The sequence below is a fragment of the Gymnoscopelus microlampas genome, assembly GCF_963454915.1.
Source record: "Gymnoscopelus microlampas genome assembly, chromosome: 21".
In the NCBI taxonomy this organism is placed as follows: Eukaryota; Metazoa; Chordata; class Actinopteri; order Myctophiformes; family Myctophidae; genus Gymnoscopelus; species Gymnoscopelus microlampas.
In genome coordinates, this window is record NC_139958.1 from 5,252,736 (window position 1) to 5,269,708 (window position 16,973).

General features: G+C 40.5%; 1 protein-coding gene across 2 annotated transcripts; it reads left to right on the forward strand.

Annotated features, from left to right (window-relative positions):
* The first annotated feature begins 3,169 nt into the window (after positions 1-3,169).
* LOC311038166 (galectin-3-binding protein B-like) lies at positions 3,170-12,592 on the forward strand. 2 transcript variants are annotated; one of them, XM_084047535.1, is made up of 9 exons: positions 3,174-3,242; positions 5,691-5,776; positions 5,999-6,190; positions 6,302-6,436; positions 7,941-7,976; positions 8,688-8,879; positions 9,779-9,910; positions 10,085-10,364; positions 10,764-12,592. In XM_084047535.1, the coding sequence occupies exons 2-9, from the start codon at positions 5,716-5,718 to the stop codon at positions 11,782-11,784; spliced, it is 2,049 nt and encodes a 682-aa protein (XP_083903661.1). In that variant the 5' UTR covers positions 3,174-3,242; positions 5,691-5,715; the 3' UTR covers positions 11,785-12,592. The 2 variants fall into 2 exon arrangements, with proteins under 2 accessions (XP_083903662.1, XP_083903661.1); XM_084047536.1 differs by lacking the exons at positions 7,941-7,976; positions 8,688-8,879; positions 9,779-9,910 and having other exon boundaries at positions 3,170-3,242.
* Positions 12,593-16,973: the final 4,381 nt, after the last annotated feature.

A 16,973-nucleotide genomic window follows, 5' to 3' on the forward strand; every position in this document is an offset into this window, starting at 1 on the left:
GCTGGTATATGGAATAACCTTTACAATGGCATAATAGCTTTTCTTTATTTTCAACAAATTATAGGGGATGGCAAAAGTTAACAGTTTATAGTTTATTTCATTAACAGATTTTGCTGTATTTGTTTTGTTTTTGTATTTGTCTCATAGTACTGATTCTCAAACTTGTTTATGTCAAAGTCCACTTTCAAGATTTTCAAGTGGACCCCATTCAGTAAAGGTTGAGAACCACTTCTCTACAACATGGAGACAGGAATGAACAACAAGTGAATGTGTCTGTGTACGGATGTGTGGCCAGGCAGTGACTTTGGCAGAGGTCCGCTGAGGACACTGAGAACACAATGTGTGACCATAGGCCAATTATGAGACAATGGATCCCTGGCACAGACTTGTAAACCCCCCCCCCCCCCCAAGGAAGGTACACTGACCACAATAACTATTTTCAACTGCATGAGATTCTACAGCCCCCATGCATATAGGCTAAAGAGAAGACCCATACCATATAGAGTACAGAAGTCCTGACGTCACTCGTTCATCCCCTGGTTCGTAAAGTCATTAATAACATTGGGTCATCTTAAAATCGTCTCATATAATAATTGTGGCCCAAAGATAAACAAACTGTCTCGGCGATATTGTCAGGGACGAGGCTCTGTATCGTTTATGATAGTCAGTCACTCATATTTGATACAGTCTGTTTCTGGCGAAAATTGTACTAAATCGTTAGAAGCAACATTAGCGTTTTCTCACCGTCAGTTGATGCTTCATATCCATAAGAGTAAAACCGGCAGGGTCATTTGTTAATTTTTTTAACAATTTATTTGCCGCGATATTACACACGTCTATAGGAATTCAGAATGGGGGTGGAAAACCTCGACCCAGGTAGGATGCGTAAATTACGTCAGACTTTGATGCTCTATTAACACACCTGCATCTCAACAGGATTTAAGAGATTCCGATGATGTTTTATTCTTCTAAAGACAGTCCTTATACCCTCTAAAGTCCTATAGATACAGTATGGGGCAGGATAAACCATAATCAGAATCAGCTGTATCGTCTTGTCACATCACAGGTTTACAGGTGTAAAATAAACATTTAAAGTGGGTGGAATAGTTTTTTGTGCAAGCTGCATCGTTGTTGAAGGAGAAGAGAAGAGGAGGGAGGGGGGGACATGGAAAGACAAATCAACAAAAAAGATCTACATACACATAGCATATCCATCCGCTGCAGGTTAGAGGTTAGACGTAAGGTGCATCAACTTAGCAACAAGTATTATACTGTATATGATATTAGACATTAAGGCGCAAAAAGTTATATCAGCACGTTGTACATGATATTAAGGTGCAGAGAGTGTCAGCGCAATGTCAGGGTCAAACCACATAGGCCACTAAAAGGTAACTTTCACTGGTATAATAGTTACACAATGGTAGAAAAAAAACACGGGGAAAAGTCCAAGGCCAGCCTGGTGACAGGCTCATGTAGAGCAGCAAGTGAGTGAGCAAGTTAGTGCATACAGAGTTTCAGCAGAGTTATTAAAATTAATTAACGAGCTAATGCATACTAGAATTGAAAAACTGAAACTGAAATAAAAATAAAAACGAGGCTTTGCAAAAAAGAACTATAACTGAAGCTGCATTGTGTATTCATAAAACCAACTGAAACTAACTAGAATCATGCAGAAAATGTCCTTAGTTTTAGTCATTGTTAAAAATCTAATACAGCAGATATACAAGCTCACAATGTGTTGAGCTGAGACGCATTGTGAGCTTGTAGATCTGCAATTTTACGACCTTGTTGAATATTGTCCCGGACTAATCCATATTACTATAAAGAATAAACAAAAAAATAAACTAAACTATAACCTGCTATAAAAACTATAATCAAAGCTAAACTGAAATTGAAATTATTGTGTAACTGTACTTCTGCACTTTTTGATAACTTTTAATTAAAGGTAGGGTAAGCAATATTTTTTGGCATTTTTTATTGTTTTGTTAAAAAGGTTAAAGTACTATATTGTACTATCACAATATAGAGCTATTTAACACTTATTTTAACCAAAGTAAATCACTTATCCTACCTTTAAGTATTCGATCAATCAATCAAAAGCATGAAGTCAAAACAAAACAAGAATAAAAATGAATAAAACACTGTAAACTAAACTATAATAACCTTGTATCACAGGCTCACAGTCATAAAGTAGGATGTTGTTGTTGAAGGTTTGGGAGGAAAAGCTGATTCCCAAATGTCACATTAGACTCAGGGAAAGGAAAACTCTGCGTAGTGTACTGTACCTCATGACCGATAGACAATGTTAAAGAGACAGTTTTATTTTTTCTATTACTCACCCCCAGTGGTGTAAAGTAACTAAGTGCATTTACTCAAGTACTGTACTTAAGTACAATTTTGAGGTATTTTTATTGCGTATTTCCAATTTTCAGTACTTTTACTTCTACTCCACTACATCTCAAGGCAAAAATTGTGCTTTTACTCCACTAAAATGATTTGAAAACTTTAGTTACTAGTTACTTTGCAGATATAAATGATTACATTATAAAACTTACATTGACCTCTTTAGCCCTATTTTACACCTAGGCTATTTGAAAGTAGCCGATCTACAAGCTCACAACGCGTCGCTTTAAGTACATTTTGATAGCAATACTTTTGTACTTTTACTCAAATAAATTTTGAATTCCAGACTTTTACTTGTAACGGAGTACTTCTACATTGCAGTATTGATACTTTTACTTAAGTAAAACATGTTAGTACTTTTGCCACCACTGGTGAAGTAGCAGATCTACAAGCTCGAAACGCGGTTGTAGATCTGCTGCTTTCGATGCTTTTGTGTGTAACACTGTAGTATGATCAAGTAGGGCGTCAATTTATGAAAAAATAACGTATAAAATATGGAGATAAGAGGTATATCTGCCCGACAGCAACGATGTATAACCACTGAAATGACACAGATGCTTTCCCGGATTTAAATGTATGACGTACTGTATATAGGGCTTTCTGGGTCTAATTGTGTTAAATAATGAATGTGACACACACAAAAAAAACATCTCCATGAATTCAAGGCTGCATGGGGTGAGTAATTGATTGAAAAACAGTTTTGGGGTGAACTATCCCTTTAATTTGTATGGTACGTTGGTCCATTGTGTCGGTAGGGTTATAAAGGAGGCTGCATCACATTTACAGAAGGATTTCTATCTGGACTGGACTCGTTTAAAGGGAGAGACTTGGTTTTGCAGGTGAGATGTGTGATTATTGACAACATACATGACATTTGAATCAACTTAGTGAACTTTGAGACAAAGTCCACTTTAAGATACTCTTTTTTTTAAAAATATACTTTATTGCAGGTTTGTACAAAGTTTTCTTCTCTTGTTTAATTAATACTGCATAATTTTTTATAAATGTTTTAATACATACCGGTAGGCTATACAAACAAAAAACGTTCCTGTAGCACTTTCCTGTAAATTAACTTTTATACTTCATGTAGTTCTGAGACCCATTTACTCCTGTTTATTTTTTAATTAATCTTCACGGTTTCTCATTTCATAAATGATTAGTAATTTAGTAATTTTTAAGCTAAACTTGAGATAATCGAAATTTTGTAAATGGTTGATCACAATTTTATAAATTGTTGAGTGAAGCACTCAAATTCTAGGTTATTGTTTGTTTGGTATGACAGGAAATTGGCTATTTTTTTTAATGTATATTGTATATTGTATATTCCTGTTTGTACATTATTCCAAATAAGTTAAACCACTTTATGCATGCATATACATTGGCTATTTCTGTGGTTCTCAAACATTTTCATGTCAAGGACCCCCAACATGATATGCATTTGGCTGCAGACCCCAAACTGAAAAGGTTTTGTTCCAGGGACCCCCCAGAAGAGAAGATTTATGTAAAGTTTTCCAAACATTTTTGATATTTTTTAAAGATTGTCAAAAGAAAGCGACGCGCTGTGAGCTTTATGTGTCTTATCTGCTGTTTTTGAACAGCCGATCTACAAGCTCACAAGGTGTTGCATAATGCAACGTGTTGTGAGCTAGTAGATGTGTGCTATTTTCAAACAAAATCTTGAAAAGATGTGGAAAAATGTGGAATATTTTGTGTACCTTTTAACGACACAAATCTTGTATGGGGGGGTCCCTAGCACAAAATCTTTTCAGATGGGGGTCTGCGGACAAATACACATTAATTTGGGGGTCCTTGATATGAAAAAGGAGTGGGTATTGACTGCTGGGTGATGAGGAGTGGGTAAGGACAGGCACAACAAAGTTTATCCAGGTTAGTAGACTTTACTGGGCGAATACACTTCTTTACAATGCTGGTCAGGATGGATGATGATAACATTAACAAACACTGCTCGCTGGTTATAGGTGAGTATTTGATCACTTGGGTCCTCTCGTTCTAGCACAGAACGCGAGACACTCCGTCCGTGCTGTTGAACCTTGAGAAACCCTAATAACACTGAACAAGGAAACGCTGACGTCTCTTATCAAACTAGCACAGGACATAATGACAGCCAACAACGACAGTGTGACAATAACATGCACATCCAGTCAGACCAGGGAGGTATCTCAAAGCTATTAGGTAACTGATTCTCATGTCACACACATTCACAGATACTGGTGCCACAGGGCTGTACTGCCCATCGCAACACAACCCCCCTCCAAGAGTACTGAGTCCCTTCAGTACACGTGCAAGTGTACAAAATAAAGCATGAATCAACTTCAAATAAATGCATTCTTTCACGTTTCAACAAGGATAGCAGCATCGATTGAACTTCAATAAACAGTACAGATTTGTTTTTCTTTAACACAAAACAATGGTCACATCCTGTCTGCTCCTGACTGAAATACTAAACGTAATAAACATCACACAGATTATTTTTCTTTAAACACAAAACAATGGTCACGTTGTATCAGTTATACTTCCTCCACCACTGATAAGAATACATACGGTATAGCCATGTCCTTACAGCAGAGGTCTTCAACAGGGGGTCCGGGACCCCTAGGGGGTCCTCAGAGTTACTATAGGGGGTCCGCCAAATCTTTGTGTGATAGGATTTAGTTTTTTTTACATTAAGGTGTAGAGGGAAAAAAGAGCAGACTAAGTAAAAAAAAAATTTAATCTGAAACACCATTTTATACAATATAGAGTAGGGGGGGGGGCCTGCTTCATCTCTCTCTCAGCTAGGGGGTCCTTGGCCTGAAAACGTCGAAGACCCCTGACTTACAGTAATGCAGGGGGTTCTCAACCTGTGGGTCAGGGACCCCCAGGGTGGTCCTCGGATGACAGTGCAGTGACAATTTAAGGACCTTTAAGACCTTTTTAATACCTCGAAAAGAAAAAGACCATTATTGCGTCAAAAGTAATCAACAAACTATATTGTGAAAACTGGTCAAACATTGGCCGAACTGTCAAATAATATAAGAAATATAGGCAAACATTTTGAAAATAGCAGATCTACATCGAGGCGTTGAGAGCTTGTAGATCTGCTGTTTTCACAATATTTATCTGTGGAACCGAAAATGTAATGCCTCAACTCCTACCATTCCAAGTGCTTGTCAGGGTGGGGGGTCCCCAGTTCTAATATGATTATTTTGGGGGGGGGGTGGGGTCGCGGCCTGAAAAGGTTGAGAACCACTGCTGTAATGTACTGTCAATTTCCTGGTGTTTTTCAGACGTAACCTCGGCTAAGCCGCCAAAATGTCAAGAGAGTGTTTCTTCATGTCCTGTGTCCTTCTCCTGGTCGACCTCTCTCATGGTGGTGGGTAGGACTTCATGTTGCTTAATGCCATTTAGATAGCATGTTAAACAGATGCAATGTAGAGAGTGTTGTTTTGATAGTATATTGTTTAGACTGATGCTAGGTTCCTGCATGGGTTTACCTGCGGTTTCTTGAGCCAGTCTACTCTACATTCTACTACTCTACAGTCTACTACTCTACATTCTTGAGTACAGTGCTGAAGTGTTTTTATGCCTCTTCCAGAGTTTCAGGATGGACACATGAGGCTGGCTGACGGTCCGTCTCCTAATGAGGGTCGCGTGGAGGTCTATCATGACGGTCAGTGGGGGACGGTGTGTGACGATGACTGGGATATTAACGACGCACGCGTCGTCTGTCGATATCTCAACTTCTCTGGGGCCGTGTCTGCTCAGACGGGAGCAGCGTATGGTGCAGGTACATTCATTCTGTTTTTCACTAAACGTCACCTTTTACTGTCACTAAATGTAACTTTTTACTGTTTACCGATGTCAAATAACTCCCATTGGACCATGTTCCCTGGCTAAGGTACTGGTAAAATCTGGTTGGACGATTTAAGCTGCCGTGGTGACGAAAGTGACCTGTCCCACTGCCACGGGAGTCTTGGCTGGGGCGTCAACAACTGTGGTCACGGAGAGGATGCTGGTGTGGTCTGTAATCCAGGTGAGACATGTCTCTGGATACTGTATCTAAACAAAGATGCTTAAAGGCATAGTTTATGTAACTGTGCCTCGTGTTTACATAACAACAATAATATGAATGTTTTTACCCATAATTTCCTCTATACCAGCAGCCATCAGCCACTGGAGCAGTGTGGTGGTGTTCACCTGCAGATACAAACTGCCCTCTCGCTGTATTTTGGCGTTTTCACTGTTTGTTTTGGTTGCTCGTCCCTGTCTACCAAACCAAACAGTAAAAACACCACAATACTCCAGTGGCTGGTAACTGCTGGTATAAAGGAAAATGATTGGTAAAAAAAATATATGGCACACAGGGACTACAAAATTCACGCCCATAATTGAGACAGCGCCCCCCACTCGAGGTCCGTTAGAACGATGTACTACAGCTGTCAATGCAATCCCTATGAGAGGATATGAGAGTAGCCTACTTTTTAAATGATCCTACATGAACTGGGGACGATATAGAGTTGAATAAAAATATGTTTCCAAATGTATAGAGTGTCTTTATCAACATATCTTCTTGTTTTCTCAATAGTTGATGAGTTTCACGTTTAATTTGCCACTTGAATGGGTTACCCATAATGTTAACACAGCAGAGGGGAGACGGCAGACAGACAAGTAGTCGCATTTCAGTGACATCACTCTTTTCGAGCACCGAGCGCCGACTTTGAAGAGGGGAATTCTCATCCCAATCCCAACTAACTTTGTTCATGTCTATATTTTGAACATCTCATAGGCTTACATTAATTTTCTACCTACCGTGGAGATCCGACGGTACATAAAAAATTAAAACGTCTGGGTTTACCATTGTTGTATTAACTTGCCTGAATGTAAGTTGGGGAAATAACCCAACTAAATGGAGGAGTGATATATCCCGACATTTGCAACTACTTAGTGAATTCTCCAGGTTAGTATTAATATACAAATAGTCTTGCAAGATGCTGTTTGGATAATTGTCAAAAAATGAATAGCCTATTAAAATGATACATGAGAGACACAAACGTATCTGGGTATTGAAAACCTCAAGGAAAGGGATGCGTCCGTGACGTAATCGTACATACGAATGCGACCACTTAAACTTTAGATCTCAGATGCTAGAACGTTTGACACACTGATGGAGTATATTATAGTATATTGTGGGTTGTATATTGAGATGGCAGGTTTGTCACATTAAAAAGGGCAAATCAAACACATGGGACACTTTATTAGAACACAAAAGAAATCGCTACAGCCTCATTGTTCTAACGGACCTCAAGTGCGGCAGGCACACACACACACACACACACACACACACACACACACACACACACACACACACACACACACACACACACACACACACACACACACACACACAAACAAAGCCATTTAGTGTTAGTTGGGGAAGATTGTGTGGCTTGTGAAGAATGGGTCCAATGTTTAGTTCAGTGACGAACCTGTGTTTTGATAGTATACTGATGCAATTTTGTTTTTTGTTGCAATGGCAGATTCGTCTGATCAAGATCATCTCAACAGCTCTCATGGTGGGCAGGACTTTGTGTTGCTTAATGTCATTTAGATAGCATGTTATTTAAACAGATGCTAGGTTCTTTGGTTTAAACTGGTATCCTGTCGTTTCAATGTACAGATTGTTATTTTTCATAGTATATTGTTGTTTAGACTGATGCTATCCACACGTTTCCTAGGGCGTTGTGGGAATCACTTCCTGTCGATTTGATCAGGTATCAGGGATCAAATTGACAGGAAGTGATGCCCACAACGCCCTATAGGAAACTTGTGGATAGGTTCTTGGGTTTACCTGCGGATCCTATAGTTTCTTGAGGCAGTCTACTCTACACTGTCTCTGTGCATTCTATGTATGTATTCATTCATTCATTCAAGTTTATCTTGTCCCAAACTGGGCAATTTATGTTACAGCAGATAATAAGAACTCCAAGACACAGTAAACATACATACACAAGACAAACATAGACGTAGACATTATCACAAGATCCAGATAGCTACTAATAGCTACCTCCTCCTGCTTCCATTATTGATGGCACGAATGGAAGTAGGTACAAATGGAATTTCTACCTATTGTTTTTAGCTGCAGGGGTCTTTAACCTTTGGCCGTAAGGCAAGAATTCATTCATGTCAGTACTTGCAAAGAAAACGAATACTTCAAAAATGTGCTTGAGTACAGTGCTGAAGTAAATGTACTCAGGTACCACGTGTCCATTGTATGCCTCTTCCAGGGTTCCAGGATGGACACATGAGGCTGGTTGGGGGTCCGTCTCCTCATGAGGGTCGTGTGGAGGTCTATCATGCTGGGCAGTGGGGGACGGTGTGTGATGATGACTGGGATATTAGCGACGCACTCGTCGTCTGTCAATATCTCAACTTCTCTGACGCCGTGTCTGCTGTCGAGGGAGGAGCGTACGGTGAAGGTACATTCATTCTGTTTTTCACTACAAGTCACTTTTTATTATTTTATTTCCCCCAAGGGGTCCTTGAGGGGGTTCCAAGGGGTTAACTGAGTTAATATAGTATCAAAATCAGTTTAACCACTTTAACCCTATGCATTGGCCATTTGAAAGTAGCAATTTACAAGGCACTCGCGTTTTGAGCTACTAGATCTGCTTTTTCCAAAAAACGTTAAACATTTTGAATATATATATTATGTAATTAACTATACAAATTTTGTATAAGGGTCCCTGGTACAAAATCTTTTCAAATGGGAGTCTATGGCAAAACACATTCATTTGGAGGTCCTGTACTAGCCATGGTTCACATGACGCTCGTCTTTCACAAGCGTCATGGAACCACTTGTTCCTGGTTTGTGAAGTTTTTACATTTACAACTGCTACATCTACATAAACGTTCAGATTTCAAATATAAAGTGCTTACCCCCAAGCCACGGATATAACCAGTTAAAGTGCACCGGTCTAAGTACCCGTATCTTCCGTATTGTTCAATAAAAAGCTTTTTAATCCGATCGCCGGCCATTTTCTCAGATGCTTTCAACTACGCGAAATAGAAAATCGCCGTCGATCGGATTAAAATGTTTTTTACGGGTACTTAGACCGGTGCACTTCAACTTGTTACATCCGTGGCTTGGGGGTAAGCATTCTATATTTGAAATCTGAACGTATATGTAGATGTGGCAGTTGTAAATGTAAAAAAAATTGCAAACCAGGAACAAGTAGTTCCATGACGGTCATGGTATAACAGTCATGTTTCACGGCTAGTTCTGTACATGACAAGGTTTGATAGAACCACTACAGTGTATAATGCATGATTGATTTTCATTTAAATAACTCTCATTGGACGATGTTCCCTGGCTAAGGTTCTGGTCAAATCTGGTTGGATGATTTAAGCTGCCGTGGTGACGAAAGCGACCTGTCGCACTGTGACTCCCCTGGCTGGGGCGTCCAGAACTGTGGTCACGGAGAGGATGCTGGTGTGGTCTGTAATCCAGGTGAGACATGTCTCTGGATCATATCTAAACATGTTCATTCTGCGTCATGAATGAACATGACGCAGAAAAGGTTGGAAACCATTGATCTAAAAAGAAAGCAAGTTGGATTTTGTTTGGTCTCCTTCTATCTGCCACTGTGTGGTGGACCTACCAAAGTGTTCCCACTTCATGTAGATCCAGAAGAAGATCCAGAGAACGTGAATACTGAGAGTACCACGCATGCAGTGAACCACGGCACAGAGCTTCTTGAACAGCTGGGGGCGCTGTTTGACAGCGGCCGTGACTGTGACGTCAAGATCAGCGTGGAAGTGGACGGCGACCCGGCGGAGAGCATTTGTGTCCATAAGCTGATTCTCACCGTGGACCCGGAGGAATCTGTCCTGAAAGGCTCACTGACTGACCTCAAGATCAGTGTCACGTCTAACTGCAGCCACTATGTCACCAGCTTTGTCAGGTACAAAAGAATATTAGCTACAACAGCCATTCCCTACCTGTGGGTCGGCGCCCACTGGTACACTATCGATTGATTGATCATTCAAATAAATATGCTCTGAAACTGCCCACCCAAAATGCCCCCCCATCCGAGTGATAGTTCGGAAAGCCTGTCCGAACCACATCCGTTTGGGTCAATGTATACATTTCTATATTAAGTAGTTTGTGTAATAATCAATGGGCATTATTCAATCAAGCAGGGCATTATTGAGAAATAAACCCCTTCAGGGTGACAAAGACCTATAGTCTATAAAGTCTATATCACCTTGTCTGGGTTTATTTCTCAATAATGACCTGCTCCCCATTGATTATCCCTTGCTTGCTGTATATAAACCATAGCTGATTGTACTGTATGTTGCAGGTACCTGTACACAGGGCAGATCAACGTCACCTCGTCGTCTCTCCAGTGCATTCACAACATGGCGTCTGACTGGGGAATCAAGGGGCTTCAGGAGGAGACAGGACAGCTTTTTTCCTGGGTCCTTCCTCAAGACCCCACTTTCCAGACCCAGATATCTATGTATGAATACTCTGTTCGCACGGCTAACGTGGCAATGCAGCGCGCCTGTCTCCGCTACTTGGCTTGGAACTTTGAGGAGCTCGTCAAATCCCCGACCTGGACGAGCGTTCCCCTGGAAATCGTCAAGGCTCTGCTGTCCCGCTCGGATCTCGTGGTTCCCAGTGAGTCTTACGTTGTTGACGCTACGGAGAGATGGGAGGCCAGCCGTGTGAGCGGACCCATCATCGGGGATCCGTTTGACCTTTTGAAACACGTCCGCTTCCCTATGATCTCCGCCGAAGATCTGTACGTCCTCCGGAATCCCCGCTACGAGGCTGGAAGGTTTCTGGGTTTTCAGTTCAGCGCCCTGCGTTTTGGGCAACTGCGCGGTGGGCTCGTAGACCAGCGGAAATCGTACACGCCCAGGATCTACACCGGCAAGCCGTGGAGCTTCACGTTCGACTCCCAGGAAGCCCAGGACTATAGGAGACGTAAGTTCTTCTTTCGGAATCACACGCGCCACGAAACGCTCGACGGCTCCTTCAGTACGCCCATGTACGGAGACGTGAGCTGGTCCACAGAGTTGGTCTTTCAAAGTAAGGAATGCAAGAAGTCTTGCCTGGCAGCAAGCCTATCAAAAAGCAGCGATTGTAACCAGTCCCCAGAAATCACAAAAAGGCGACTTGTTTTTGAGAACAAGTTGGTGCTACGTTGCGCAGGGCGGTATGTGTTCCACGTTCAGGACTTCAATAACAAAGATATGGCCGTCATAGATACCAGGAGCTCCGCTTATCCATGTAACTCCGGATCACTCGTCTACCAGGTGGTTGTTCGGCCCAAGTACACAGCAGGGATCCACTTCACTGAGGAGGAGGAAGAATGAAGTTATTAGAACGACCGTTCAGTTGGCTATTATAGAGCAACTGAACCCAAAGTATGTTCCCGACCCAAACTTATGGGTCGCAAGTAAATGTTACAGTTTTTCTAACAATTCCTACATTTAGAAATATATATATTTCAAAACGTTTTTTTATATATCAATATTTTTCAGACATTTTCAAAATAAATCTGTAATTTTTCAAAAGAATTTCAGAAACAAAACTAGAAAAAGTGCTCTCCGGAGCACAGGTCTCCGCCAGGCCAGGTATAGGTTATTGTGGGCCAGCAATGCATCCAATCATTATAGAGGTGAGTGGATTCGCTGCGTTCATAATTTGAGGCATTATGGTCAAAGCGAACCACTCCTGCAAACTTTAAATGCCAATCAGGATGGAATATGAAAAATCGGACAGATCAGTCTTAATCACATGACTATTATGGATGATGTGTACCGATTTTGTAAAAAAAAACTAAAACAAACATATAGTGAAAGAAATAGTGAAAATAGCTGATCTACAAGCCGCAAGCTGTATGGATCCTCGATCAATGAAGTATATAAACTGTTTACGTGTTATTGGTCAAATATATTTGATAGTATATCTGCAGTTTATTGTTCACTATAAAGGGTGGCTGTGAAAGGAACTAGAGACTACATTGTTAGGTTTTGATGGTTATTGTGATATTGCATTTACCAGTACTGTTGTATGCTACTTGGGCTCATGTGATCATACACTGCAGCTCCTGGCTGTAATCAGCTGTTGTATCCTTTATCATATTATGCATGCATAGTGAATAAAAATGTCCTGTCAGAACATGCTTACAGATTTTTGTTTTTGTTACATTGAATGCATTTGCAATATTTTAGGCCCTGTCACATCAGGCCCCTAGCAATCTCTCAATAGACCTCTCATGAATATGAGGAAACAGATGAGTTTTATCATCTCAAAGACTAATTTGGCTGAGGACAGGCCAACATGTTTTAAATAAAGAAGAAAAAAATATATGAGAACCTAATTAATTATTAAGTATATTCCTTTACAGAAGAACTGACAGAAATCAACCATCTAGTCAGTTTTAGACATTTTTGGATTATAAATTACTATAGCCTATTAACTGTAACAGTTACAGTTCCAGGACAGATCATGTACATCTCTGTCATGTTCCCATACTACATTACATTACTTGAGCAGGTCCCTGATCCAAACCTATATACTGAGAGAACAAATCAAAGTCAAAGCCATCCAGGATCATGGTGAATCATGACCATACAACATTTTATTCTGTGAAAATAATAAGGGTAATAATAATAATAATAATAATCATAATAATAATCATAATTATAATGATACACTATATTTAATAAATACCCTTTGTTTAGCGGTTTTCAATCAATGTATGGTCATGATTCACAAGGAGCCTGGATGGCTTGATTCTAAGCTTAAAATTATTGATATAAATATTTCTCTATGAAATCTCTTCATGAAAAATGAATGGGGTCTGGATCGGTGGAACCAGAAAATGGCCGCCACTGCTATCCTGCCCTAAGATGCGTTATTGTGGCCTCCTGGTGGCACTATAATAGGCCAATTGTGCCATTTATTCTTAGGTCGTTCACGGCAATCGGACACTGCATTCATGATTTGAGGCATTTTGTTCCAAAAATGTGTTTTGCTAAATTAGACCTGCTGGTGGCGCTATAACAGGCCAATGTGAAAAAGGGTGGCATTTCTTCCTTGGCCAAGTGGGAATGTGTTTGTGAAATTTCACGGAAATCCCAAGCGGTGTTCATGATTTGAGGCATTTTGTTCAAAACAGACCAATCCTGCAAATTTTTGAAGCGAACCTTAGCCAATCAGGATGGAATATGGGAAATCGGACAGATCCGTGTTGATCACATGACTATAGAGATACTGTGTACCGATTTGCATGACGTTTGGATAAGATCTGTTGGAGTAATGTTAAAAAATGGGTTTTGCACTAATCGGCCTCCAGGTGGCGCTATAACAGGCCCATGTGAAAAATTTGAGGCAGAGGTTCTGAATTGCCATCCAGGGAGTGTGTGTGCGCAGTTTCGCAGCGACCGGGCCAACGGTGCCAGAGATTAGCTGGTAACACACAGACACACACACGGACGGACAGAGGGTAAAACATACTCTCTCGCCATGCCTTCGGCCTGGTGGAGACAAAAACACAGGGAAGGGAAAAAGTCCAAGGCCAGCCTGGTGACAGGAGGTGGTCAGGCCTATAGTTCAACACTCTGAGAAACATGCACAAAAAAGGTATGATGATGGTTTCTTTCTTTACAAGGTGAATGTTTTAATTTAGACTATTCCTTCAGGTTTTCAGTAGAACTGTTGGGGCTCTGTTATTGACATGAATGACTACTAATAAGGCCTTTTGACAAGAAATGCAAAGTTAATAACAGCGACAATTCACACAAAGGCTCTGGCTTAGGGCCCCTTGAGCTCTTGGGCCCCTGGACCTGGGCCATGTAGGCCAGTGCGGTAATGTATCCACCCTGTATTTGACAGTGCATACAGAGTTATACACAGTGGCAGCAGAGTTATTAATAGTTAACAAGCTAATGAATTCTAGAATAAAAAAAACTGAAACTGAAATAAAAATTAAAAACAAGGCTTTTAACACATCGGGTGCCAAACACGGTCTGAACCGTGTGTTTACATAGTGGCGGTTCCGAAGCTTCGGTGCCGAACACGGTCTGAACCGTGATTTCAGTCTTTTTGTTTTTTTCGTTTTTCTCCGCGCGGGCGGGGCTAGAGCAGCTCTGGGAGCACCCATTGTAATCCTGCGAAGGAAGTGCCAGATCGCTCACCGGAAACACTTTTTTTCCCCCCATCCGGTTCCTGTCTATTTCCTACTTTGAAACGCCTATATCTCCGAATCTGTTTCCTGTGGGGAAAAACGGTCATGCGCGATGCGCGATTCCCCCCCCGTTGTAACTCGGCAGGGTAATGTTATGGTTCCAGCCTGTAGCCAGGCTCATGGCAGAACATGAATCGATGCTTTTTTTTGCGTGGATTTGCTTGTAACGCACGTGGAAACAACAAACAGCAAAGCGCAGTCAATGGGAGAATGCTGGCACCCACGGTAAGTTGTTATGAAAAAACGCTGGCACCCGATGTGTTAATACAAAAAAAACTATAACTGAAACTGCATTGTGTATTCATAAAACCAACTGAAACTAACTAAAATCATGCAGAAAACGTCCTTGGTTTTAGTCATTGTTAAAAATCTTTAAAACATAGCAATATAGCAGATCTACAAGCTCATAATGTGTTGCGCTGAGACGCGTTGTGACCTGCCATAAAAACTAATCAAAACTAAACTGAAATTGAAATTATTGTGTAACTGTACTTCTGCCCTTTTTGCAAACTGTTAAAGACCGTTATTTTCAGTGTTTTTTCTCCCCCCTAAAACATAATCATCAGGTATTATGATTATACTTGGAGGAAGATTTTTTTCCAAAAAGTGTACAGAAAGTGTTAAAATTATGTTTTTATGTGGACACGCCGCCAGTTCATTAATTATACCTGGTTCTCACCTTAGCACCTCCTCCACCACCACCCACCTGTCCTGGTCCCTCCTCCTCCTCATGCCCACACCTGTTGTGTTATGATAATGAGGGGGAGGGTATATTTTTACTGTGTCATTAAGCGCTGTTTTTCTATTGGCACGTTTGACCCTCAACTTCATCAACCTCATCTTAACCAAACTGTATTTAAAAGGATCACTTGGAAGCACCACAGTTGTAGGCCCCCCCCATGTGAAGTAGCAGATCTACAAGCTCGAAACGCGGTTGTAGATCTGCTACTTTCGATGCTTTCATGTGACACTGTAGTATGTTAAAATATAAGAGGTTTCTGCCCGACAGCAACGATGTGTAGTAACAAGTAAAATGACACAGATGCTTTCCCGGATTTAAAGGCCTGACGTATAGGCTTTCCAGGTCTAAATGAGTTAAAGAAATATTGGAATATTGGATCAGGAATGTGACACACAAAAAAAAACAACATCTCCATGAATTCAAGGCTGCATGGGGTGAGTAATTGATAGAAAAACTGTTTTGGGGTGAACTATCCCTTTAATTTGTACGGTACGTTGGTCCATTGTGTCGGTAGCGGTTATAAGGAGGCTGCATCACATTTACAGAAGGATTTCTATCTGAACTGGACTCGTTTAAAAGGGAGAGACTTGGTTTTGCAGGTGAGATATGTGAGTATTGACAACATACATGACATTATTTATCAAGTTAGTGATCTTTGAGACAAAGTCAAATTTAAGCTGAACTTTTTATATATGTTTTATGCTTACATATGCTATACATATATAGCATTTTTTAAATATATGAGCAAGGCTAATATATTCTTTAGCCTTGCCTACTTGTTGTCAATTACTTGTACGAGCTCTTGTTTTATTGGAATGTGTTTATTTGATACATTTTTTTTTTAGTTCTTGCTCATTTGATTTTCCTATTAGTCTCATCTGTTCAAGAAAGTAGGTAGCTGATATATTGCAGTAATTGCACTTTTACCTTAGCGCTAGGTGTACTCTTAGTTGCTTGTTTTAGGAGAGAATGCACTTAATACTTCTGGTGATTAGTGGTTTCCTTGCCTACCTATGTTGAATGCACTTATTGTAAGTCGCTTTGGATAAAAGCGTCTGCTAAATGACTGTAATGTGATATATATATATATATATATATATATATATATACACACACACACGCGCACGCGCGCACACACACACACACACACACACACACACACACACACACACACACACACACACACACACACACACACACACACACACACACACACACACACACACACACACACACACACACACACACACACACACACACACACACACACACACACACTCTGTGTACAATACATGTAGTATAAATGTTTTAACATACCGGTAGGCTACAAACTAAGAAAATAATAATACAAATACAAAAATAAAGAAAGTAGAAAGAAAAAGAAGGAGAATAAAGCAAATGAGATCATTTAACATAGGGATTGCTTTCCTGTAGTAAACTCTTAAATTAACTTTTACACTTCATGTATTTCTGAGACCCATTTACTCAATATATAGTAAATAGGGGTAGCTTGGTTCTTAACTTCTTTCTGCCTTTATAGGGACATTAAAGTGAGTGTCTATGTACAT